This window comes from Brassica napus, chromosome C9 (assembly GCF_020379485.1).
Source record: "Brassica napus cultivar Da-Ae chromosome C9, Da-Ae, whole genome shotgun sequence".
Lineage (NCBI taxonomy): Eukaryota > Viridiplantae > Streptophyta > Magnoliopsida > Brassicales > Brassicaceae > Brassica > Brassica napus.
This window is the reverse complement of record NC_063452.1, coordinates 62,953,259-62,973,267: the sequence shown is the minus strand read 5'-3', so window position 1 is coordinate 62,973,267 and position 20,009 is coordinate 62,953,259. Positions and strand designations below refer to the sequence as shown.

The window sequence follows — 20,009 nt, the reverse complement described above, 5'->3', positions numbered from 1 at the left end:
GAAAACAGTATGCCGCAAAAACCACATCTGGATAATCAAAAAAATTCATTCACTCCATAGCCCATATCAAAGCTTCACATTTTACATGTAAAGTTGATAAGCTTCTTCGGAGATTCATTGCTCCCAACATCTTCTCTTCTGTAACCACGTCTCTACGGAACCAACCTTGTCCCGAAAATTTGCATGTTTTACTTTGTATTCAGCTAAAAAAACTACCAATCAACTTAAATGTTATCTTTTCGCTTTTATTCTACCTACTGTTGATAAAGTGGAAAAAACATAATTAACGTTGGCTTTTGTTTCTCTTTCTTGTTTTCACCTTTTAACATTTACTCTTGGTTTTTACCTCTTTATTTACTCTGTATTTTTCCAAAGTTTACCGGTCGCACAGTCTATATATCTGTTTATTCAATCATTGCTTAATAATTAATTTATATATTTGTTTTGTGCTGGGTTTCATAACTTCAGACTGAAATGAAGTGTCTTATCCAAGTAAAACAATAAAAAAAAAATTGAATTTTTAAATGAAAGGCAAAATGTAAAATCCTTTTATGAAAAATAAAAATGGAAAAAAATTAGTTGGCTAATTCCTCCATAAAACATTGTTAGACAAAGTCCAAAAAGATAACAACAATACAATAGTGACAGAGAAAAAAAAAAGCTGGAAAGTAAGGTATTCAGAATTTTTAATATACATGATAATGTTTTTACTGGCTACTATTCCTAATTTTATAATTAAAAAAATATAAAGAAAAATAAATAAATAAATGATCCTTTTGTCTAAAAACAAATATTGCAAAAACCCTAAATTGGGTGGGATGTGAATGGGGAAATCGATCCTAAGTACAGTCAGATTCGCAGAGTTCGCAATTAGACTTTCTTCCGAGAATCCAAGCAGACCCACCACTCCTCCACGTAACAAAGTCTTCGTCAAGAAGGCGAGAGAGACGAAGCTCCACCACGGTAACTCCAATCTCGTTAAGCTGGAGAAGGCGGGATCGCACTCGGGTTCGAATCCCGCTCCTCCGGGTTCGGATCCGACTCGGGTTCCTCTCGCTCAGGTCGTGGAGGATTGCGTGAGGCGGTGGTTCCAGGACACGCTCAAGGAAGCCAAATCGGGAGACGTTGGTATGCAGGTCTTGGTGGGGCAGATGTATTGCAGCGGCTATGGGATCCCTAAAGACGAACACAAGGTCCTCTCTTTCTCGAGTTTTTCTATTGGGTTTGTGTCTAATTGATGTGGGTTTAGTTTAGTTTTGGCAATTCTCATCGAAAGTTTCGTTCTTGGGGATCTGAATTTTTTGTCTCGAAATGTATATATTGTATGCTTCGTGATTGGTAGCTGAGATGCAGTTGTTTTGCTGACTTGGAATCTTATTTGTGTTTGTTTGATGAAAGGGTCGTGCTTGGATCAACAAAGCTTCAAGAACTCGATCATCAGCTTGGCAAGTGAGTGATAAGCCTCCAGGTAAGAACTAACTTGTTTGCGTCTTTGATAATGTTCTTAGATTATCAATCGTGAGTTGTTGTTCACTGTGAGATCTCTTTTTTTCTCAGGTTATAATGCAAGCGATTCTGATTCCAATGATAAGAAAGAATGATGATGACATTTTGAATGTTTTGTAATCCTGGAATCGTCACCAGTGTCTTTAATTTGTTAGTTTCTCTCCCCTCTTTGGTTGTATCTTCTTGCTATATTATTCATATTTTGAAGCTTTGTTTTCATTTGAATGGTTTAAAAGATGTGGCTAAGTCATGATGATCTTTGTCATTGTCATTATTACCACGCAGTGAAGTTATTTAACTGTAGCTGAACTCGTTGTACTATCCATAGGTTTTGCCAGTCATTTATAGATCTTTGTCCCCCCAAAAGCAGAATCAAAATTAACTTCCATGTTTATAAAAGAGTGTATTTTAAAGTTGAGAGAATCAATTAGACCACCTCACATTACTCCTTCCAGATTTGGAATCTACCCTCTCATTTTGTTGGTTTGAATGAAAGGCAGAGATAAATTAGGCCAACTGGTTGCATCGCTGTAGAATGGATCTTGTTTTTGGATCATGAGTTCTCTGTTTTCGAAAATTCACGCAAGATCTATTGAAAAAAAACGTAGATCGGAATCTTTCTTGCCAAAGTAACTCAGTGTTGATGTTTTCCATCATAATGTTACCTTGTTATCTGGTTATTCAAGTATTCTTATGGTATATATCTATCACCATCTTTGTAAGCAAAAGTAAATGTTGCATAAGGGACATTTAATAGCCAGCCATATGGAATTCACACTAGGAACCGGACTAGTCAGCTACAAAAAATACGTACCAAATAGCCGAATGGCAGCAATAGTTATGTCCAACACATATTGTTTGAAACTGCTGATGTAATGATCAGTTTTAGCCTTTTTAGGTAGAAGGATTGAATAAAGTGATAAAAGGTTAAACGGACGGTCGAATGAAAACGATGAGAAAGGAGTAGAAGACTTTTGATCTCTTTTTTATCGAAACGCGGCAAGCTAAAACAATTTTATATGCGAGTGGAGGCCAGTGAGGCTTTCTCTGTTTACAAACTCTCCATCCTTCACGCAAAGAATCCCATTCTCCTTCTTCTTCTCTCTTTTTGTCGTTTTACGACACAAAATCATATATTTATATATGTTGGTGATGCACTTCTAGTTTCTTTAAGCAACAAAAACATTTCCTCCACATACTCTGTTTTGCTCTGCCTCTAAACTCGTAGAAGCCATTTTATTCCTCAAGGGAGCTGCGTGATGACTAATGTAAGTAAGATCGTGTACACGGAAGAAAACCGAACATAAGATTGTTGAATACTAGTTGTCCCAAATTGTGTTTGACGCAAAGTATGCTAACATTTGTGATATGGTTATTCTTGATGGACAGGTTGTGGAGATTAAAGTGAATTTGCATTGCGACGAATGCATCAGGAAAATACTGAAAGCCATTAAGAAAATAGAAGGTAACAGTTATAACTTGTAGAATATTCTTACGTGGTGAGAATTAATATGGTTGATTAGATAATAATACTACAAGATTGTAAATTACAGATATAGAGACGTACGATGTGGACACACAGCTCAACAAAGTGACCGTCACTGGAAATGTAACAGACGAACAAGTCATTAAGGTTCTTCAAAAGGTGAGGAAAACTGCTGTTAGATGGGACCAAGCCAATCAAACCCTCTTCGCCAACTAGAGTCTTTGAGCATACTTGGGTGACTAACTCTATATGTACCTATGCTCAGTTTTGGCCGTTGTTTTCATGCATCTGTTTCAGAATCCATGAGGATTAACTACAGAACACTACGTAAAATTTCGAATGCATTATATAGTACGGTTTGTATGCATACTAATAAAATGAGATTTAGATCATGTCTTTCAGAAACTTTATTCAACAAACTAAATTGCCATTCTGGAGATCAAACCTTCAGGGCATTGTTACAAAACAAACAAATTTATTCAACAAAAAAAAAACGCAAGGAAACAACTTTTCCGCGAGTGTTTCGAAAACAGTCTTTTGGAAACTGAAAAATGAAGAAAGAAATGGATATTCTTTGTGTAGTCAGAACATCTCCATGCTTAGAACCTGTGCTCCAGCTTCTCCTTTTCCATGTAGTGTTGAGCATACCTGCGTTCATTTGCAAATCAAAAAGCAGAAGAAAAACACACATTAAGATATGAACACTGAGCGCAACAAAAATGATTGAGAGTGTATGCACAGCACATTACACATACAAAAGTTAATTCTACAACAATGCTATATACAAATAAGACGTTGGCTAAGTACTAAGATAACAATCAGAACTCATAATTAATTTGTATTATTAAAATATGTTGCTACTATCATCAATCATTCCTTTGTTCTATCCATTTTACATCTTTGGATCCAATGTCACCACAGCGAAAAAGATCCAATGTTCAAAACCAATCCATTTAAATTCGTCATGAATCAATAACCCCTAAAACAATCTGAGTTGCCAATCTCCAATTCAACCACGACCTAATAGAATCTATCTACATCGCCCTAACAATCAGATTCGAAACCATCAGATCCAAAATTTTCACACACAGATCCATCCATCGATTGATTGAGAGAGATAGAGAGAGAAGAAGCGTACGAGTAGGTTCCGATGACGGGAGCGAGGAGGAGAATAGTGCTGATCCAATTCTCAGAGACCTTGTGGTGGATCTTCTCCGGCAGATCCTTCCATAGACCGGTCATGATCTTCTGCTGAAACGGCGACAACGCGTAAACCACCGCCTTCAATTTCACCGGCTGCTTTCCCATTTTTCGTCTTCTTCCTTCACCAAATGTTCTATTAGCAACGAGGAGAAGACCATTCGAGACGGCTATATGAAGCGTATTTACCCACAAAAACGGTGCCGTTTTATATTTATACAGGCTTTTTGAAATGGGCTTTATCTTAAAGGGCCTCGGATTCTTTGTCGATGGATGTATGTTTGCTATAGTCCACGTGGACGGTTGAGATGCTGCGTTGCTACATTAGATGCTTCGTTAACATGACGTTAACATGTTAACGATCAAATCACCTTAAAGTAAATCATACGCGTCTTCTGTATCTCCACGCGCCTTCTTCGTTCCCGATTCTCCCACGCGCATCCGTGCGATGGCGAATCCGCCAACGTTACCGATCTCAGATCATTCCGGTGGCTCCCCATCTCAGCAACCCGCCTCCACACCGGCGTTCCGCACCTTCCTCTCTCGCCTCTCGGCCTCGATCCGCCAAAGCCTATCGCAGCGACGTCCGTGGCTCGAGCTCGTAGATCGGAGCGCGATTTCGCGGCCGGATTCTCTCGCCGACGCGTATTCTCGGATCCGGAGGAACATCCCTTACTTCAAGGTGAACTACGTGACGATCGTCTCCCTCGTCCTCGCGCTCTCGCTCCTCTCCCATCCCCTCTCCCTCCTCGTCCTCCTCTGCCTCTTCGGCGCGTGGATCTTCCTCTACCTCTTCCGCCAGTCCGATCAGCCGCTCGTTGTCCTCGGCCGCACGTTCTCGGATCGCGAAACGCTCGCCGTTTTGGTTATCTTGACGATCGTCGTCGTGTTCTTGACCAGCGTCGGGTCTCTGTTGACAACTGCTCTGATGATCGGATTCGGAATCGTGTGCTTACACGGCGCGTTCAGAGCCCCGGAGGATCTTTTCTTGGACGAGCAGGAGCCTGCCAATATCGGATTGTTGTCTTTCCTCAGCGGAGCCGCTACATCCGCCGCAGTTGCCGCCGCTTCGGCTCCTGCGTCAGCTCGTGTTTGATTCGGCACTCTTAAGCACTCATATCTCAATTTGACAAACTGATACATTTTTTCTATTGATCGTTTTATTTTTGTTTCTCTTAAAATCGATAGAGGGGGAATGTAGTTTTGATCTTGTTGTTTAATCAAGATTCTGCATTGTGAACATGATTCGAGTATGTAACAGTTCTCAGCATTACTATTTTGACATCGATATTGGCTTTGTATGGTGTTTAGTGCAAGAAGATGATCGAATCTTTTATTTACTATTAGGCGTTCTTCATATATATTGCTCTTGTGACAATGTGTGTTTTCAGTTGATGATCACGAGCTTTCTTGAATCTATATTGATTCATTTGTCTGCAAATTTCAGTTTGTTTCTTTTTATCGATTATAATGATAACTCCATTTTTTTTTTAACATTATAAGTTGTTTACAATAACAAATACAAATTCCATCGAATGAAATATTTTCCGAAAAGAAAAATGTTGTTTTCTATAATTATTACAGGCATTGTGGTCTGTGGACTATCCCCTGATCCGATCATCATATTCGTGTTGATAAGTTGGTTCGGAAGTTTACGTCAGGGTATTTACATACATGCACTGTGGTCTATTTTTCATCCGGTTGCGTTGTTACAAATTTAATTTTACTACTGGGGTATTTAAGAGCTATGATTATTGGCGGTTCTCAGGGTGGAGTTTTTAACGGAATATAAGAACCACCTAAGAATCTGTCTCTTAATTTTTAACTAAAAATGTAAGAACCGATTCTTAAATAAGAGTTTTAAGAGCCAGTTCTTAACTTTTTTAGTTAAAAGTTAAGAGACGAATTCTTATATTCTGCTAAAAACTCCACTCTAAAAACCCCAATAATCATGCTCTTAGTCTCTATCCTCAGAATTTGATTCTAAGGGCCGACCAAAAATGTCAGTGTCACACCGGCTATTTCCACAAATCTCAGGTAAAGACTTTGTTGGAAGAAAAAGGGGGAGATCACGACACAACTGAGGAAATGCCGAGACAAAAGAATAGCGTAGCATATAAGATTATCGTGAATGTTTGTTAAAATGCATAATGAGTGATTTGAATTACTCCAAGAGAAAAGCTACCTTTCTTCTTGGCAGTTAGTGAATGTTACACTCTACTAGAATGCATATGCTATTCCTATGTAAGTAGTTAATAACTTAATATACAACCAAAAGCAATCATGTGTTAATTAGACTACGACTTAATGAAATCATGAGATAGTTAGACTAATATGACCTCTCCATCTCTGAACATCTGAGTGTGGAGTTTGAATATGCATTTTTATTTAGATTTTTTTGAATTTTGTTCTTCATACTCCTGTTGAGATACGAGGTTTGATTTTATCTTCCCTATCAAGAATTTGAACTTAGTATTTCTGTACTTAGATTTTTATCAAAATGATTTATAGATGGAGAGAAGGTAGATTACTTTATGTTATTAAACAATTAAGTACTTTTCTTATAAACATGGAGACTTTTTTTCTAAACAAAAAAATAGACCAAAAATAATTAAATAAGTAGAGTTTTGTATAGTAAAATATATATTTTATGTCGACTTGGTATCAAGTTATCAAAAACTTTCTACAGCTGAAGTAACTCATGATGGTTAATGATCATTTTAATTGCAAAACAAAGAAGCATGGGAATTATGGAAGAAGCTTGAGACGCAAGCACACTAGACGTGATATGAAATGACTTGAGTTCAATTCAACTAAACTTTGTTGAAATTATGCTGAGTGTTGGGTGCAACTACTCCCCTCACCTAAGTCTGTTCCCTTTCAATGTCTCAATTTCTATTCTCAATTTCAAAGGGAGCAACATAAAATAAGTTAAAAACATTTTTTTCAAGTTTAAAACCTAGGGCATCGAACAAGTTTGCAAAGCATGGTTATGCAAATATATAATCATTCATAAAATTAAGTATGTTTCCATGACTTTAATATTTTTAATCTAAATATCAACTATTTTTTATCAGCTAAATAAACTTCAGTGATACTGGCTGTTATCATTTTTTTCTAACATCCAGAGATTTATTTGGCACTGGAATCTTCTTTATGTTAGGTGTTTAATCTAATCCTATCTAACATGTTTTGTCTAAATACACTTTTAATGTTGATTTAAAAAAATCAAACCACGGTTTTCAATGAAAAATGTGAAAGGAAGCAAAAATATAACCAACGAACTGATAAAGACACTTTAATATGTTGGTGACCGGTAATTTTAATTTTCTTTTGAATAATTAGAACCTAATTCTTCCAAACTCCATATAAAATTAATACATAACCCGCATGTAATTTTTTCACTATAAATAGCATCTTTCCCTCTCCCAATATCACTCAAACCATCCTCCCAAACATAAACATTAACCTCAAAAAAAAATTTGGAGCTCAAAGTGTAAAACACACACGATGATGGCCCTTCCCACGTTCTCTTGCTTGTTCTTCTTTTGTTCCCTTCTCTCCGCTTCATCGATCATCGCTAAAGTTCAACACCATAACTTCGTTGTACGTTTTCATTACGATAAAAATAAAATTGCATGGCCATATTGATTACACGTAACTTTTTTCGTTAATAACTAATTGTCATTAATTTGTTTTTTGCGTGTGTGAATAAAAGATACAAGAGACACCAGTGAAGAGGCTGTGCAAGACCCGTAATGCTATCACCGTTAACGGAATGTTTCCTGGACCCACACTCGAAGTCAATGACGGTGACACTCTTGAAGTCAAAGTCCTTAACCGTGCCCGTTACAATATCACCATCCACTGGTATGCTAAAAATATATATATACATTTAGATAAAATACCACAAATGAAGTTTAAATAATAATAAAAAAATCAAATAAATATTTATGAAAGGGTATGAAATTAGTCTTAATAAGAGTTTTATTTAACGTTATAAGGTTTTTCTTTCGCTTTTGTAGTTTTGATTCCAAATTATTAAGTTTGTTTTGTAAATATTAATATTTATAAAATGAATAACAGGCATGGTGTGAGGCAGATGAGAACTGGATGGGCTGATGGGCCTGAATTCGTGACCCAATGCCCAATCCGACCCGGAAAGAGCTACACATACCGTTTCACTATCCAAGGACAAGAAGGAACACTATGGTGGCACGCGCATAGCTCATGGCTCCGAGCCACCGTCTACGGTGCACTCATCATCCACCCTGCCCCTGGTTCCTCTTTCCCCTTCCCTAAACCGGACCGTCAAACCGCTCTCGTACTCGGTATATACTGTGCCAAACCAAAACAATTCTCTCCACTAGCTACATATTTTTTTTCAAATTTTCGAATGCGCTAAATAAAAAATTTATTTTTATCAGGGGAATGGTGGAATGCAAATCCGGTTGATGTAATTAACCAAGCGACTCGAACCGGAGCTGCTCCGAATATTTCCGATGCTTATACCATCAATGGCCAACCCGGTGATCTCTATAATTGCTCAAACAAAGGTAAGAATAAAAACTATATAGTATATGATATCTTAGTAAATTATTTGAAAATGTTATGATACATTACACTTTGCAACTTGCAGAGACTGTTGTAGTACCAGTAAAATCAGGTGAAACAAGTCTACTACGAGTGATCAACGCAGCTTTAAACCAACCACTATTTTTCACGGTGGCTAACCACAAGCTCACCGTGGTCGGAGCCGACGCATCCTATCTCAAACCATTCACCACAAAGTTCCTCATGTTAGGTCCGGGTCAAACCACCGACGTACTTCTAACCGCAGACCAACCGCCCAAACGCTATTACATAGCAGCCAGAGCATACCAAAGCGCTCAAAACGCACCGTTTGATAACACTACAACAACAGCCATTCTCCATTACAGAAACACGTCCAAAACTTCTCCACCAATCGCAGCCTCTTTGCCTGCCTTCAACGACACGAACACCGTGACGTCATTCTCCAGAAAATTCAAATCTCTTCGAAACGTCGTCGTGCCGAAAACAATTGACGAGAACTTGTTCTTCACCATCGGTTTAGGTCTCGATAACTGTCCCAAGAACTTTCCCAAAAACCGGTGCCAGGGATTAAACGGAACCCGGTTTACTGCCTCGATGAACAACGTCTCGTTTGTTCTGCCGTCGAACTTCTCGCTCTTGCAAGCGCATTCCAACGGTATTCCAGGCGTTTTCACGACGGATTTTCCAGCTAAACCGCCGGTTAAATTCGATTATACCGGAAATAACATAAGCAGGGGTCTGTTTCAACCGGTTAAGGGTACTAAGCTGTATAAGCTCAAGTATGGAACTAGAGTTCAGATTGTTTTACAGGACACGAACATTGTTACGTCGGAGAATCATCCGATTCATCTTCACGGTTACGATTTCTACATTGTCGCTGAAGGGTTTGGTAACTTTAATCCCAAGAAAGACAATTCTAAGTTTAACCTCGTTGATCCTCCGCTTAGAAACACTGTGGCTGTTCCTGTTAACGGATGGGCTGTTATCAGATTCGTGGCTGATAATCCAGGTATGTTACAAAAGTTCTCGATTATTAAACATATGTTGTAATAACTGTTACATATGGTTTAGGGTAAATAATGTTTTTTGTTGGGGTAAATGAAACAGGGGTTTGGTTGATGCATTGTCACTTAGATGTTCATATAAAATGGGGTCTTGGTATGGCGTTTTTGGTCGAGAATGGTGTTGGAGAATTGGAGACTCTTGAAGCTGCTCCTCATGATCTACCTGTTTGCTAGTATCACGGTCGAAATCATCACAGAGATTATAGATCCAACAAAGGAGACGCTATTTGAATTTTTGGTGTTGTATTGGATTAAAATGTAATTGTTTTATTTTTGAACTAAGGGCTTTCGATTTAAAACTTAAACTATTACAAGATAAGATTGGAAATCTTATAGTTTGGAAAAGCTGGAATGAAACAAGTTTCATGTAACAGTGAAACTCAAACCAGTGAAACAACAAAGGTTGAGACTAGATAAACCTTTGATGGCAAGAAAGACACTAGCTAATGATAGGAGCCACGGCCTTGTCGGCCACGTTTCCTCTCCCTCGGAGTGTCTTCCATTCCGTGTTTTGGTACTTGATGGGAGGCTTTGACTTTCTCCCACCTCTAGTCAAGCTGAACGAGTTTGAAGGCTCAATTTCAGCTTCATCCACTTCTTCTAACACTGTAAAACGAAAAGGACTCTCAAAGGCACAATGATTAGTTGATGTGGTTAAAGGATCAATAACAGAGGACTCTAGGACCTTGTTATTGATAATACTTGATGGAGAGGTTTCCATAATCTGTGAATCAGTGGGAGTAGACTGTGCATCTACTAATGTGGAGTAAGCAGGAACTGAGTTAAGCGGAACAATGGGCTTCTCTTGTTGTGAATGAGAAGAAGGAGATAAAGTTTCAAGCACAACGACAAGGCGTACCTCTTCTAAGACGTGGCCAGACTCTGGAGTAGGAATCAATAGGTTTTCAATAGCTTTTGGATCCTTTGGATGCATAGTAGATGATGGTGAAGCCAAAGTATCCTTTTCATGTAGAATAAGATCAATATCCACAACAGGGATCTCACTAGGAACATCTTTTGTCTGTGGCAGCACGGCTGAATCGTTAGCTGGCTAAGGAGGTAAGAGGCATCTTTTTGCTTTGTGGCCAAGTCTACCACATCTTTCACACGTAGATGGAATCCACGTGTATTCAACATCAACAAGAAATATACTACCTTGTTTATCATCAAGTGCAATAAGCTTCGGAAAATCTCTATCCAGCTCCATCTCAACTAAAACTTTTGCTTCACCCATACTGGTTGGATCAAGTCGAGGCTTGTGTGTAAGAATATGTTCTCCAAGTCCTGAAGCAACAAGACTTATTCCTAATCTCGAGTAGCAACAATCAGGAATATTCTTCAAATTTACCCATACCGGAAGAGTAGAGATTTCCGGGATTTTGAAAGAGCCTTCTGGAGTCCACGGTAGAACGAAAAGCAAACAGTCATAGATATGCCACACACCTCTTTGAATAACCCAATGAAGAGTAGGTTCGTGCGGGATATGAAACATGAATGATGACTCGCCAAGTTTTTTGCAACTAATCTTACAGCTTCTTCCCCAGATTCTATTTACCACCGCATGAACCAGACCACCTGGGGGTAGAGAACACATGTGGAACTTGCCGATGATATACTCGTATTTATTCTCCGGGCCAAGCTTAAGCACTTTGGAGGGAATAGACACCTCTGGTGTACCATCAAGCCTGTAAGTTGGAGTGGTTGCCTGGTAAAGGTTTCGCGATTGAGGACTCAATCTTGCGGCCCACGGGAATCGAAGACTACCATCAGGTTTTAGCTCCGGTGGAGGAAGCTTCTCAATCGGAGGCTGAAGAGTACGAGTTGGATGCTTGCTCTTTGGTTTCTTGTTTAAGATCTCATCAGTTAAGGACATCCAGAAAGCTGCTAACTGATTCCCAATTAGTGTTGGATAAGAGTTTCGAGGAGTTGATGGTTCATGAGGAGTAGCAGGAGGTTTGAAAAGGAGAGGCTTTGCCCAAGCTCCCAATGTAGGGATGAATGTAGTTGTAGCTTGAGTAGAATTTTCAGATGGCGTTGTTTGTGCATCAATGACATCAGAAGTTATAGTTTCCTGCTGCTGCGACTGAGCTGACTCGGAACCGTTAATGACAGATCTAATGACAAACGGAGCACTGCAATCATCTTGAGAACCAAGCGTGACATTATATTCTGAAGTTGTAGATGTTTCTTGAACTCTAAAACTAGCTGGTACCATCAACTTAGTAGGAGGATCACAAGCTTGAACAAGAACAGAACCTGAACCTAGAGGAAGATCTATGGTTCGGTCTTGAGAGGTTCCAACAGTCAACAAAGCTGATGAAGACAGAGTCGATGGCATAGACAAAGACCACGACAACGGCAAGGACGACCTGGGAAGAGACAGAGAGTTGGCGACTACAGAAGATCCATTGTTCGAATCCATCAGAGCCGACGGAGAGCCACTGACTACAGAGTTGATGTTCTGCAAAAGTGACAAAGGTGGAGGAGCTTGAATTCCAGACTCCATGGCGAGAACAGAAGAGAGGTTGGTGGAGAAGAGTAGAGAAGACTAGTCTATCAGCAACGATCACACCGGAGCTCGCCGAATTTCAAGTCGGGAAGTGAGTTAGGGTTTCGCCTTTCTAATCGCAATTAGGGACGCGTACAAAGGCGCGTGGTTTGGAAAAGCTGGAATATTAAAATGTAATTGTGGAAGATAACTCTTGTTTCCCCTTAGAGCATTATTATCGCTCTAAACAGAGCGTCTCTTAGGGGGGCACGGTTTAGAAAAAAACGGTGCCTTATGTGCACCAAATAAGAGACGTTTATTGTGTGTTTTTTGCATTGTTCGCGGGCCCCACCGACACGTGGCGGCCCGCGATTGGTGTGATTTTTAATTAATATTTTTTTTCAGACAAAAAATAAATTTTTTTTTTTTTTTTTTTAAGAAACCTTTTTGTGGGTTTGTGGGATAAAGATGGCATGTGCAATGTCATAGTCCATGTTGTCTCTACGAGCTTGCGAGATGTAGTGAAACCACAACGTGAATCAAAGACAATCGATATTTGGTTCCAATAGAGATTTCAAAGATATAATCTTCATATGTGAAAGAACTACAAACATGACGTAAATAATGTTGAATATTTTTTCCAAAATATAATAATTTGAGAATAAATTTTGGTTTGGGTATTTAAGAAAATATAATTTCAATAAATGTCTATTTTTTAGTGTCCGACAAAACCCACTCGATATTTAATGGGCTTTAATAGACGCAATTAGTCATAGATGCCGCATGTGCAACGGGAAAAACGGGGCTTGAAAAAGGAGCATAAGAGCTATTATGGGCTTGGAGTACGTAGGGGATTGCGTAGACAGACATCATCAGTGGGCGTTAGAGACACGTAGTGGATGAAGTGGCCGTGGTATCAAAACTACACAAAACGCACATGCAAAGGCTATGGCTGGCTGCTATGGGTGGTCGAATTTAAGCCACCCAAATTTGAGCTTCACCATTTGACACGTCTCTAATAAAATATAACCTTTATTTCTATCAAAAAAGAAAAATTAATAGAAAAATTCTATGGGATATAATTTTTTAAATTTTTTCACAAAAATAGTTCTCAATAAAAAAAATGACTAAAATAAGTTTTATTAAAAAGTAAAAATACATTTTTACCCTATAGTTAACTAATTTAGTTTATAGTTAAAAGGGTAAGATTTTGGGAATAAGATTTCAAATTTAAAAAAATAAAAATTAAAAATTAAAGTTTCAAAATTAAAAAAAAAAACTATTTTGATCATTTTTTTTAGTGTTATTTTTGTGACAAAAACCTTAAAAAAAACTATTTGAGAGAATTGCCTAAAATAATATATTTAGTGACTTTTTAATTGACAAATAAACACTTTACCTTTTTGTTTTCATGAACCCTTTATTACAACAAAAAAATGTAAATTTTAAAGTATATAATGCATTTCATATGATCTTATCTACAACCCTTTTAAATAAAGAGTTTAATTTCACTTTTCCAGATCAACAGCCGCGTTTCGGATTCGTTCGAGAAGATTCGGGACACTCGTCAAACGGAGAAGCTCGACCGAACCAAATAGCGACACGTCACTAGTTATCGCGCAGATAAAATATCAGAAATATCTAGAGAAGGCTATAAATACTCGTGGATCCCTTCTCGTCAACAGATATTTTCGATTTCTGATAGAAGCTTTTATCTAAGCCCAAAGGAGAAAGACGCGAAGTAGTGAACAAGGAAGCGATTCGTCTGCGTACAAGTGAGTGTATCGTATCATTTGAACTTCAATCAGGGCTTATCGATCAATAGGTATGTTGATCTTCGCATTCCTTAGCTTCAATTTTATCATTATGTCGATCTGATATTGGAGAAATGGGACTCGGAAAGCTTAATTAGGTCTATTAAGCTCGAATCAAATTGCTATGAAATCGTTTAAGATAGAATCAGACTCGGCTTCTTGTTTACGAAATTGAGGTGTGTACATTTGGATTTGTGTTGCTGAGGTGTAAACGTCGTCGTTTTGTAGGGTTTTGTTGATTCTGGGACCAAGGATGGCAGTGTATGATCATAGTGGAGAGATCAATAAAACTGAATTTGATACAACCAAGAAAAGGAAATCAAGAAGTAGGCGCGATGGTATTACCGTGGCTGATAGGATTAAGATGTGGAAAGAGTATAACGACACTGTAGAAGAGAGTCCCAGCAAGAAACGGAGAGTGCCTGCGAAAGGGTCGAAGAAAGGGTGTATGAAAGGCAAAGGAGGACCTGAGAATGGTGGGTGTAGTTTCAGGGGAGTTAGGCAGAGGACTTGGGGTAAATGGGTCGCTGAGATTAGAGAGCCGAACCGAGGGAGCAGGCTTTGGCTTGGCACTTTCCCTACAGCTGAGAAAGCTGCGGCTGCTTACGATGAGGCGGCTAAGGCTATGTATGGTCCGCTTGCTCGTGTTAATTTTCCTCAGTCTTGTTCTGTTTCTGATGTGGCAAGTACTTCGAGTCGGTCTGAGGTTTGTACGGTTGAGCCTCCTGGAGTTGTTCGTGTGAAGACAGAGGATACTGATTGTGAATCCAGACCCTTCTTCGTTGATCGTGTAGAGAGTGACGCCAATGCGGGTGAAGAAGAGATGAAGGTAGATGCCACTGGAGTTATTCAAGGCAAGGATTGGTTAAGCGAGTTGGAACAGGAGTGCTGGACCGGACTTCTGGAGGAGAAGCAGAAACTGAAGGAACAAGAGATAGCTGCGGCAGGGAACTTTCAGAGACAGCCGGACTCGCTCTCTGTTTCGGATTACGGTTGGCCTGCGGATCTGTATCAGAATCAGTGGGACTCTTCGGAGATGTTTGATGTTTCTGAGCTTCTTGGGGACTTGAATGGGGACATTTTTACTGGCTCGAACCAGAACCAATGCCTGGGAGACAATGTCGGAGGAGGTTTACCTGAACCTGAGAAGCAACAGCTGCAAAGCCTTGGCTCAGACTACGGATTTCCCCCGCTGCAGCACGAGGCAAAAGATGGTAGTGACTTCTTCGATCTGAGTTTCTTGAATGCGAAGAACTGAGACAGTGGGGGTGCAGTTGGATGTCTTTGGATTCGTTTGATTTGGCTTTTATCCCATGAGACTCTTATCTAAGTTTTTAGTGATATAGAGACCCTCACAAGACTGATAACTCCTCGCATAAAAAAAGAGAACTGTATATACTGTGAGATAATGTTACATACCGTAATAAAGAAGAAATTATAGCGTTGCCCTGCGTCTATTTATTTTTGTTTAGAGTCTCTTCTTCTGTAACAAGAGAAGAAAATGTGACACTGGAGCCAGATGGGCCTTAATGTCTGGAACTTAATGGGCCTAAGTGTGTCTGCTGAAGAATCATGATTGACCTCCTGGGTCCTATATATTTGTAATTGTGACAGTGAGGTTGTGATGCAAATCGGTTAACTGTTTTCCCTGATTTTTCAGAACATGTGTGACGAATATACTGTTCCACAAGATAAGCAACTATATAGAATATACTGTCAATTTACACACTGCGAAACTTTAAAAGCAACGGAAAAACTCGATCCATTGAAAACAGTAATAGTACTCAGCAACATGCACAGCTTGCGCTCGGCTTTGTCTGCTGACTACTATATATGATTTACAGTAGCTCATCAAATCTACATCAACTTGTGGTTAGTTTAATGAGTAGTTGGTATCTTCCTCTTCGCTTGATACATACGTTCGTTTGTAGTCTGTAACAGTTGATCATGACATGCTTAACACCCGGACTATATATACTATATAACATTATACACTTAGCTGTTTAATTTTATGCAAGTGAGGCGGGATAAAATTTATAATATTAACTCGGCCAAACTTCTGATCAACTTCTTGTTATGTGATCATACAATTCAATTTTTTTGATATCAAATCAAGCGATTTATCATGTGATCCGTTGTTAATCAACCCCAAAAATTATTGATGTAAGGTAGATCCAATTCAAGAACTGACAGGTTGTATATATAACCTGGGTTAATCCACTCCCAACATCCTTTATTCAGTAACTATACAAATAGTCTTAACACATAGTTAGATTGTCTTGTGGTTCGTTAAAATAATCTCAAACTCACATTTAATTGATGTATTTAATTACAACTTAACTAAGTCGATATTTCTAATTGGATTCTTCTATGTCAAGATGTTTATCATCCACCTCGAAGACATATTCAAATGTTCTGTAACATGGGAAATGGTTGCATTACAAAAAAGTTAGTTGATATTCAGAGATTATTATTAGAAAAAGAACGTGCCTCATATTAAAAGAGCAAAAGGTAACGAATACAGACAAATTGGTCAGTGAAGTTTGTTATTATCTCCTAGAGAACTCTCGGACAGCCTCTTGTTTTTTGTCTTTTTGAAAATTTCAAAAGATAAACAGAGATCGAACTATTTGGAACTCCCATATAATATTTTATACATATACATACACATAAAGAGCTCAAGTTTCTTTAGTTTTAGTATATTTACCACTACAAATCTCAATTCCGATTATCAAATCTTGCATATATACCACAAATTAAAATAAATTAGCTTGTCTGCATGTTTATATAAGTAAAGGAAAAAAAATATAATGATACTTGATGTAAAGTATCATGCCCATGTCGTCACTATAATAAGAAGATTGAAATCTTTGAAACAAAGATATATGTGTATAAAAAAAAAGATATATATGTATATAGTATACAAAGTCGCGATGCAACAACCTTGGTACTATATGATAATATAATATTAAAATGGCAACAAGAATAAAAGAAATGGAGAAAATAAAAAAAAGAAGGGAAAGGATAATCTTCCACCTAATCTAAGTCCAAAGAAGATTGCAAGTTGCAACATCCACTTGCATAGTCCGGCGTAAGCTCTTTGATAAGGTCTCACCTTCCTAGTTTCCTCCCAATTTCTCCCTCTATCTATACTTCATATATGTCTCTATATATATATATTAATATATATATACATACAACATTCTTTACACATATATGTGACAATTAACCCATCAACATCTGTGCATGCACGTGTGCTCATGCATGTATGTGGCTTTGAGCTACTTAGCCATATGCCCATGGCTATCATGGCTATCAAGCATGGATTGTGATTTACTTTTTTTTTTTTGAAAAAGAAAAGGGTTAAACCCGAATCTATTAAAGACACATACCTAACATTCGGTTGGAAGGTGCAACCCACGAAAGGCCCTCTCTTGGATTTTCATACAGACTTAGTTTCCACAGCAGGAGGATCAACCCGAAATGTGTTTGCATCCAAGACTCGTCCACTACTACTGGATCACAAGGCCCGCTCATGGATTGTGATTTACACAATCAGTTAATGAGATTTGCTTAGTTACCTTACGGTCTGGATTTTGTAAATATTGTCACGATTTTTTTTTCTTAAAATATAAACTAACTAAGGCCCTGATTGGCAGCACAGTAGCAGTATGCTATAGAAGCAGTATGCTGCAGGACATGTATGTTTTTGCTAACTGTTTAATAGGATGATTGATATAGCAGTATGAATATGCTATTTAAAATTATTATAAATATTAGTATATAATATATAATATATTTATTTTTAATTAGTATATTAATATATTTATTTTTAATGAATATATTTCTAATATATATATATATAAATATATTAACATATAAAATTTAAAAAATATATAATTAATTTATTTTATTTAAAAATTATGTTTATATTCGAAAAATATTATTTAAAAATAAAATTTTATAATTAAAATATATATATTTTAAAATAATATTTCACATTTAAAATAAATTAAATTATATATTTTAAACATGAAAAACTATTTAAAAAAAATATTTTTATTATAACTTAATTTTAGAAATCAAATTTTATTTTCTGGATATAAAAATAATTTTATGATATTATTAAATAAAATAAAAGAATTAATTATATTTTTTTCTTAATTTTATAAATTATAGATGCAAATGCTCTTATAAAAGCTTCATGTGAAAGCATTGGCCAGAGAATATTTAGAGAGAATTTGCATTTAGTAAATGCTTCTCATACTAATGTTCTACCGATCAATGCCTAAGTTGATTGTAGGAATTACGAAACATGGTTTAATCTTTGATCATTCATTCCCTGGACTTGATCATTCATTCCCTGGACTAATATATTGTACACGTTTCTTCTCACAGTTAGTAAGAATAGATTAAAACATGTAAATAATTAGTATATAATAGTAATAGAAAATCTTTTACTATAACTAATGATTTGAACTTTAAAATGAAATCTGGGATCACCTCTTCTTACAGAAGTAAATTATTTGATGAAATCATCTAGTTAAACACTGTAGATTCTAGAATATAAATTTATCAGGATGGAAAATGGAGAATATTCATTGGAATATATCAATTTAATTAGTTGTGTTTAATAGGAAATAAAGGAAGCGTCTTAAGGTAAAAAATCATGGGAGATACGATGGTTGCAATGATCACATATACACGCACAAATGAGTCTATATATACACACAAATCCTTCACATTCCCAGCTATCTCTATCTTTCTACAAATATATTTTTATATATAAAAATACACAATATGTTCATATCTTATTTATATAAAAGTTGATCATCACTTTTAAAATTTCTCAAACAAAACCAACTTGACAACCGACAGCAAACAAGATCAAAAGAACTCTCTTCTTTAATTTCTCATCAACCAATATAAACGAATCCATTATTTCTCATCAGAACTCAGAGAATCAACAAAGAGAGAACAAGAAGTAGAGAGAGAGAGAGAGAGAGAGAGAGAGAGAGAGATCAGAGATGAGATCACCGGTGCAGCTCCATCACGGCTCGGACGCCACGAACGGCTTCCACACGCTGCAGACTCACGACCAAACAGATGGTCTGATCAGACGAGTATGTCTCACGCGCGGTATGCATGTGCCGGAGCACGTGGCGATGCACCACACACACGACGTGGGTCCGGACCAGTGCTGCTCCTCCGTGGTTCAGATGATCCACGCGCCTCCCGAGTCTGTCTGGGCCCTCGTGCGTCGTTTCGATAATCCTAAAGTGTACAAGAACTTCATCAGGCAGTGCCGTATCGTCCAGGGGGACGGGCTCCACGCCGGCGATCTCCGAGAGGTCATGGTCGTGTCCGGACTCCCGGCGGTGTCGAGCACAGAGAGGCTCGAGATCTTGGACGAGGAGCGTCACGTGATAAGCTTTAGCGTCGTGGGTGGGGACCACAGGCTAGAGAACTACAGATCGGTGACGACACTTCACGCGTCTGACGACGAAGGAACTGTGGTGGTGGAGTCTTACGTCGTCGATGTACCGCCGGGGAACACGGAGGAGGAGACTGTTAGCTTCGTGGATACTATCGTCCGGTGCAACCTTCAGTCTCTGGCGAGAAGCTGTACCAACCGGCAATAATCTTGTCTTTATAGTTTTATTAATTGCGATTATGTATCTATCTTAATGTTTCTTTTGGATGTTTCTTTCGATCATCACATGGAAGAAAATTTGTTTTGGACTTCGTAGATTTATGTTGGGAATCAAAATATTGTTGGAGGGATTCATTAAAAATGGATTTAGGATTGGTACATAATAACATTTCATTTGAATTTGTTACTTTGTGACTTGTGTTTAATTTCTAGCTTGTTGTTT

At 37.9% G+C, this 20,009-nt stretch overlaps 7 protein-coding genes across 7 annotated transcripts; 6 read left to right on the top strand and 1 right to left on the bottom strand.

Moving 5' to 3' along the window:
- Positions 1-760: 760 nt before the first annotated feature.
- Positions 761-1,764, top strand: BNAC09G49970D. The gene is made up of 3 exons (XM_013882401.3): positions 761-1,193; positions 1,399-1,468; positions 1,558-1,764. Exons 1-3 carry the CDS (start codon positions 825-827, stop codon positions 1,599-1,601), a joined length of 483 nt encoding a protein of 160 aa, XP_013737855.1. The 5' UTR covers positions 761-824; the 3' UTR covers positions 1,602-1,764.
- Positions 1,765-2,531: 767 nt separating this feature from the next.
- Positions 2,532-3,384, top strand: LOC106440676 (heavy metal-associated isoprenylated plant protein 36). The gene is made up of 3 exons (XM_013882404.3): positions 2,532-2,774; positions 2,896-2,971; positions 3,060-3,384. The coding sequence occupies exons 1-3, from the start codon at positions 2,766-2,768 to the stop codon at positions 3,206-3,208; spliced, it is 234 nt and encodes a 77-aa protein (XP_013737858.1). The 5' UTR covers positions 2,532-2,765; the 3' UTR covers positions 3,209-3,384.
- Positions 3,382-4,386, bottom strand: LOC106440677 (cytochrome b-c1 complex subunit 8-2, mitochondrial). Its single transcript, XM_013882405.3, has 2 exons — positions 4,131-4,386; positions 3,382-3,640 (listed from the first exon to the last, which is right to left on the bottom strand). The coding sequence occupies exons 1-2, from the start codon at positions 4,298-4,300 to the stop codon at positions 3,592-3,594; spliced, it is 219 nt and encodes a 72-aa protein (XP_013737859.1). The 5' UTR covers positions 4,301-4,386; the 3' UTR covers positions 3,382-3,591.
- Positions 4,387-4,550: 164 nt separating this feature from the next.
- On the top strand, positions 4,551-5,535 carry LOC106440674 (PRA1 family protein B3). The gene has a single exon (XM_013882402.3). It carries the CDS (start codon positions 4,641-4,643, stop codon positions 5,286-5,288), a length of 648 nt encoding a protein of 215 aa, XP_013737856.1. The 5' UTR covers positions 4,551-4,640; the 3' UTR covers positions 5,289-5,535.
- Positions 5,536-7,620: 2,085 nt separating this feature from the next.
- On the top strand, positions 7,621-10,130 carry LOC106444570 (laccase-12). Its single transcript, XM_013886024.3, has 6 exons — positions 7,621-7,798; positions 7,911-8,062; positions 8,279-8,523; positions 8,620-8,748; positions 8,832-9,776; positions 9,875-10,130. The coding sequence occupies exons 1-6, from the start codon at positions 7,703-7,705 to the stop codon at positions 10,003-10,005; spliced, it is 1,698 nt and encodes a 565-aa protein (XP_013741478.1). The 5' UTR covers positions 7,621-7,702; the 3' UTR covers positions 10,006-10,130.
- A 3,717-nt stretch (positions 10,131-13,847) lies between these two features.
- On the top strand, positions 13,848-15,578 carry LOC106440678 (dehydration-responsive element-binding protein 2A). Its single transcript, XM_013882406.3, has 2 exons — positions 13,848-14,144; positions 14,362-15,578. Exon 2 carries the CDS (start codon positions 14,387-14,389, stop codon positions 15,389-15,391), a length of 1,005 nt encoding a protein of 334 aa, XP_013737860.1. The 5' UTR covers positions 13,848-14,144; positions 14,362-14,386; the 3' UTR covers positions 15,392-15,578.
- Positions 15,579-18,886: 3,308 nt separating this feature from the next.
- Positions 18,887-19,973, top strand: LOC106440679 (abscisic acid receptor PYL5). Its single transcript, XM_013882408.3, has one exon. It carries the CDS (start codon positions 19,161-19,163, stop codon positions 19,773-19,775), a length of 615 nt encoding a protein of 204 aa, XP_013737862.1. The 5' UTR covers positions 18,887-19,160; the 3' UTR covers positions 19,776-19,973.
- Positions 19,974-20,009: the final 36 nt, after the last annotated feature.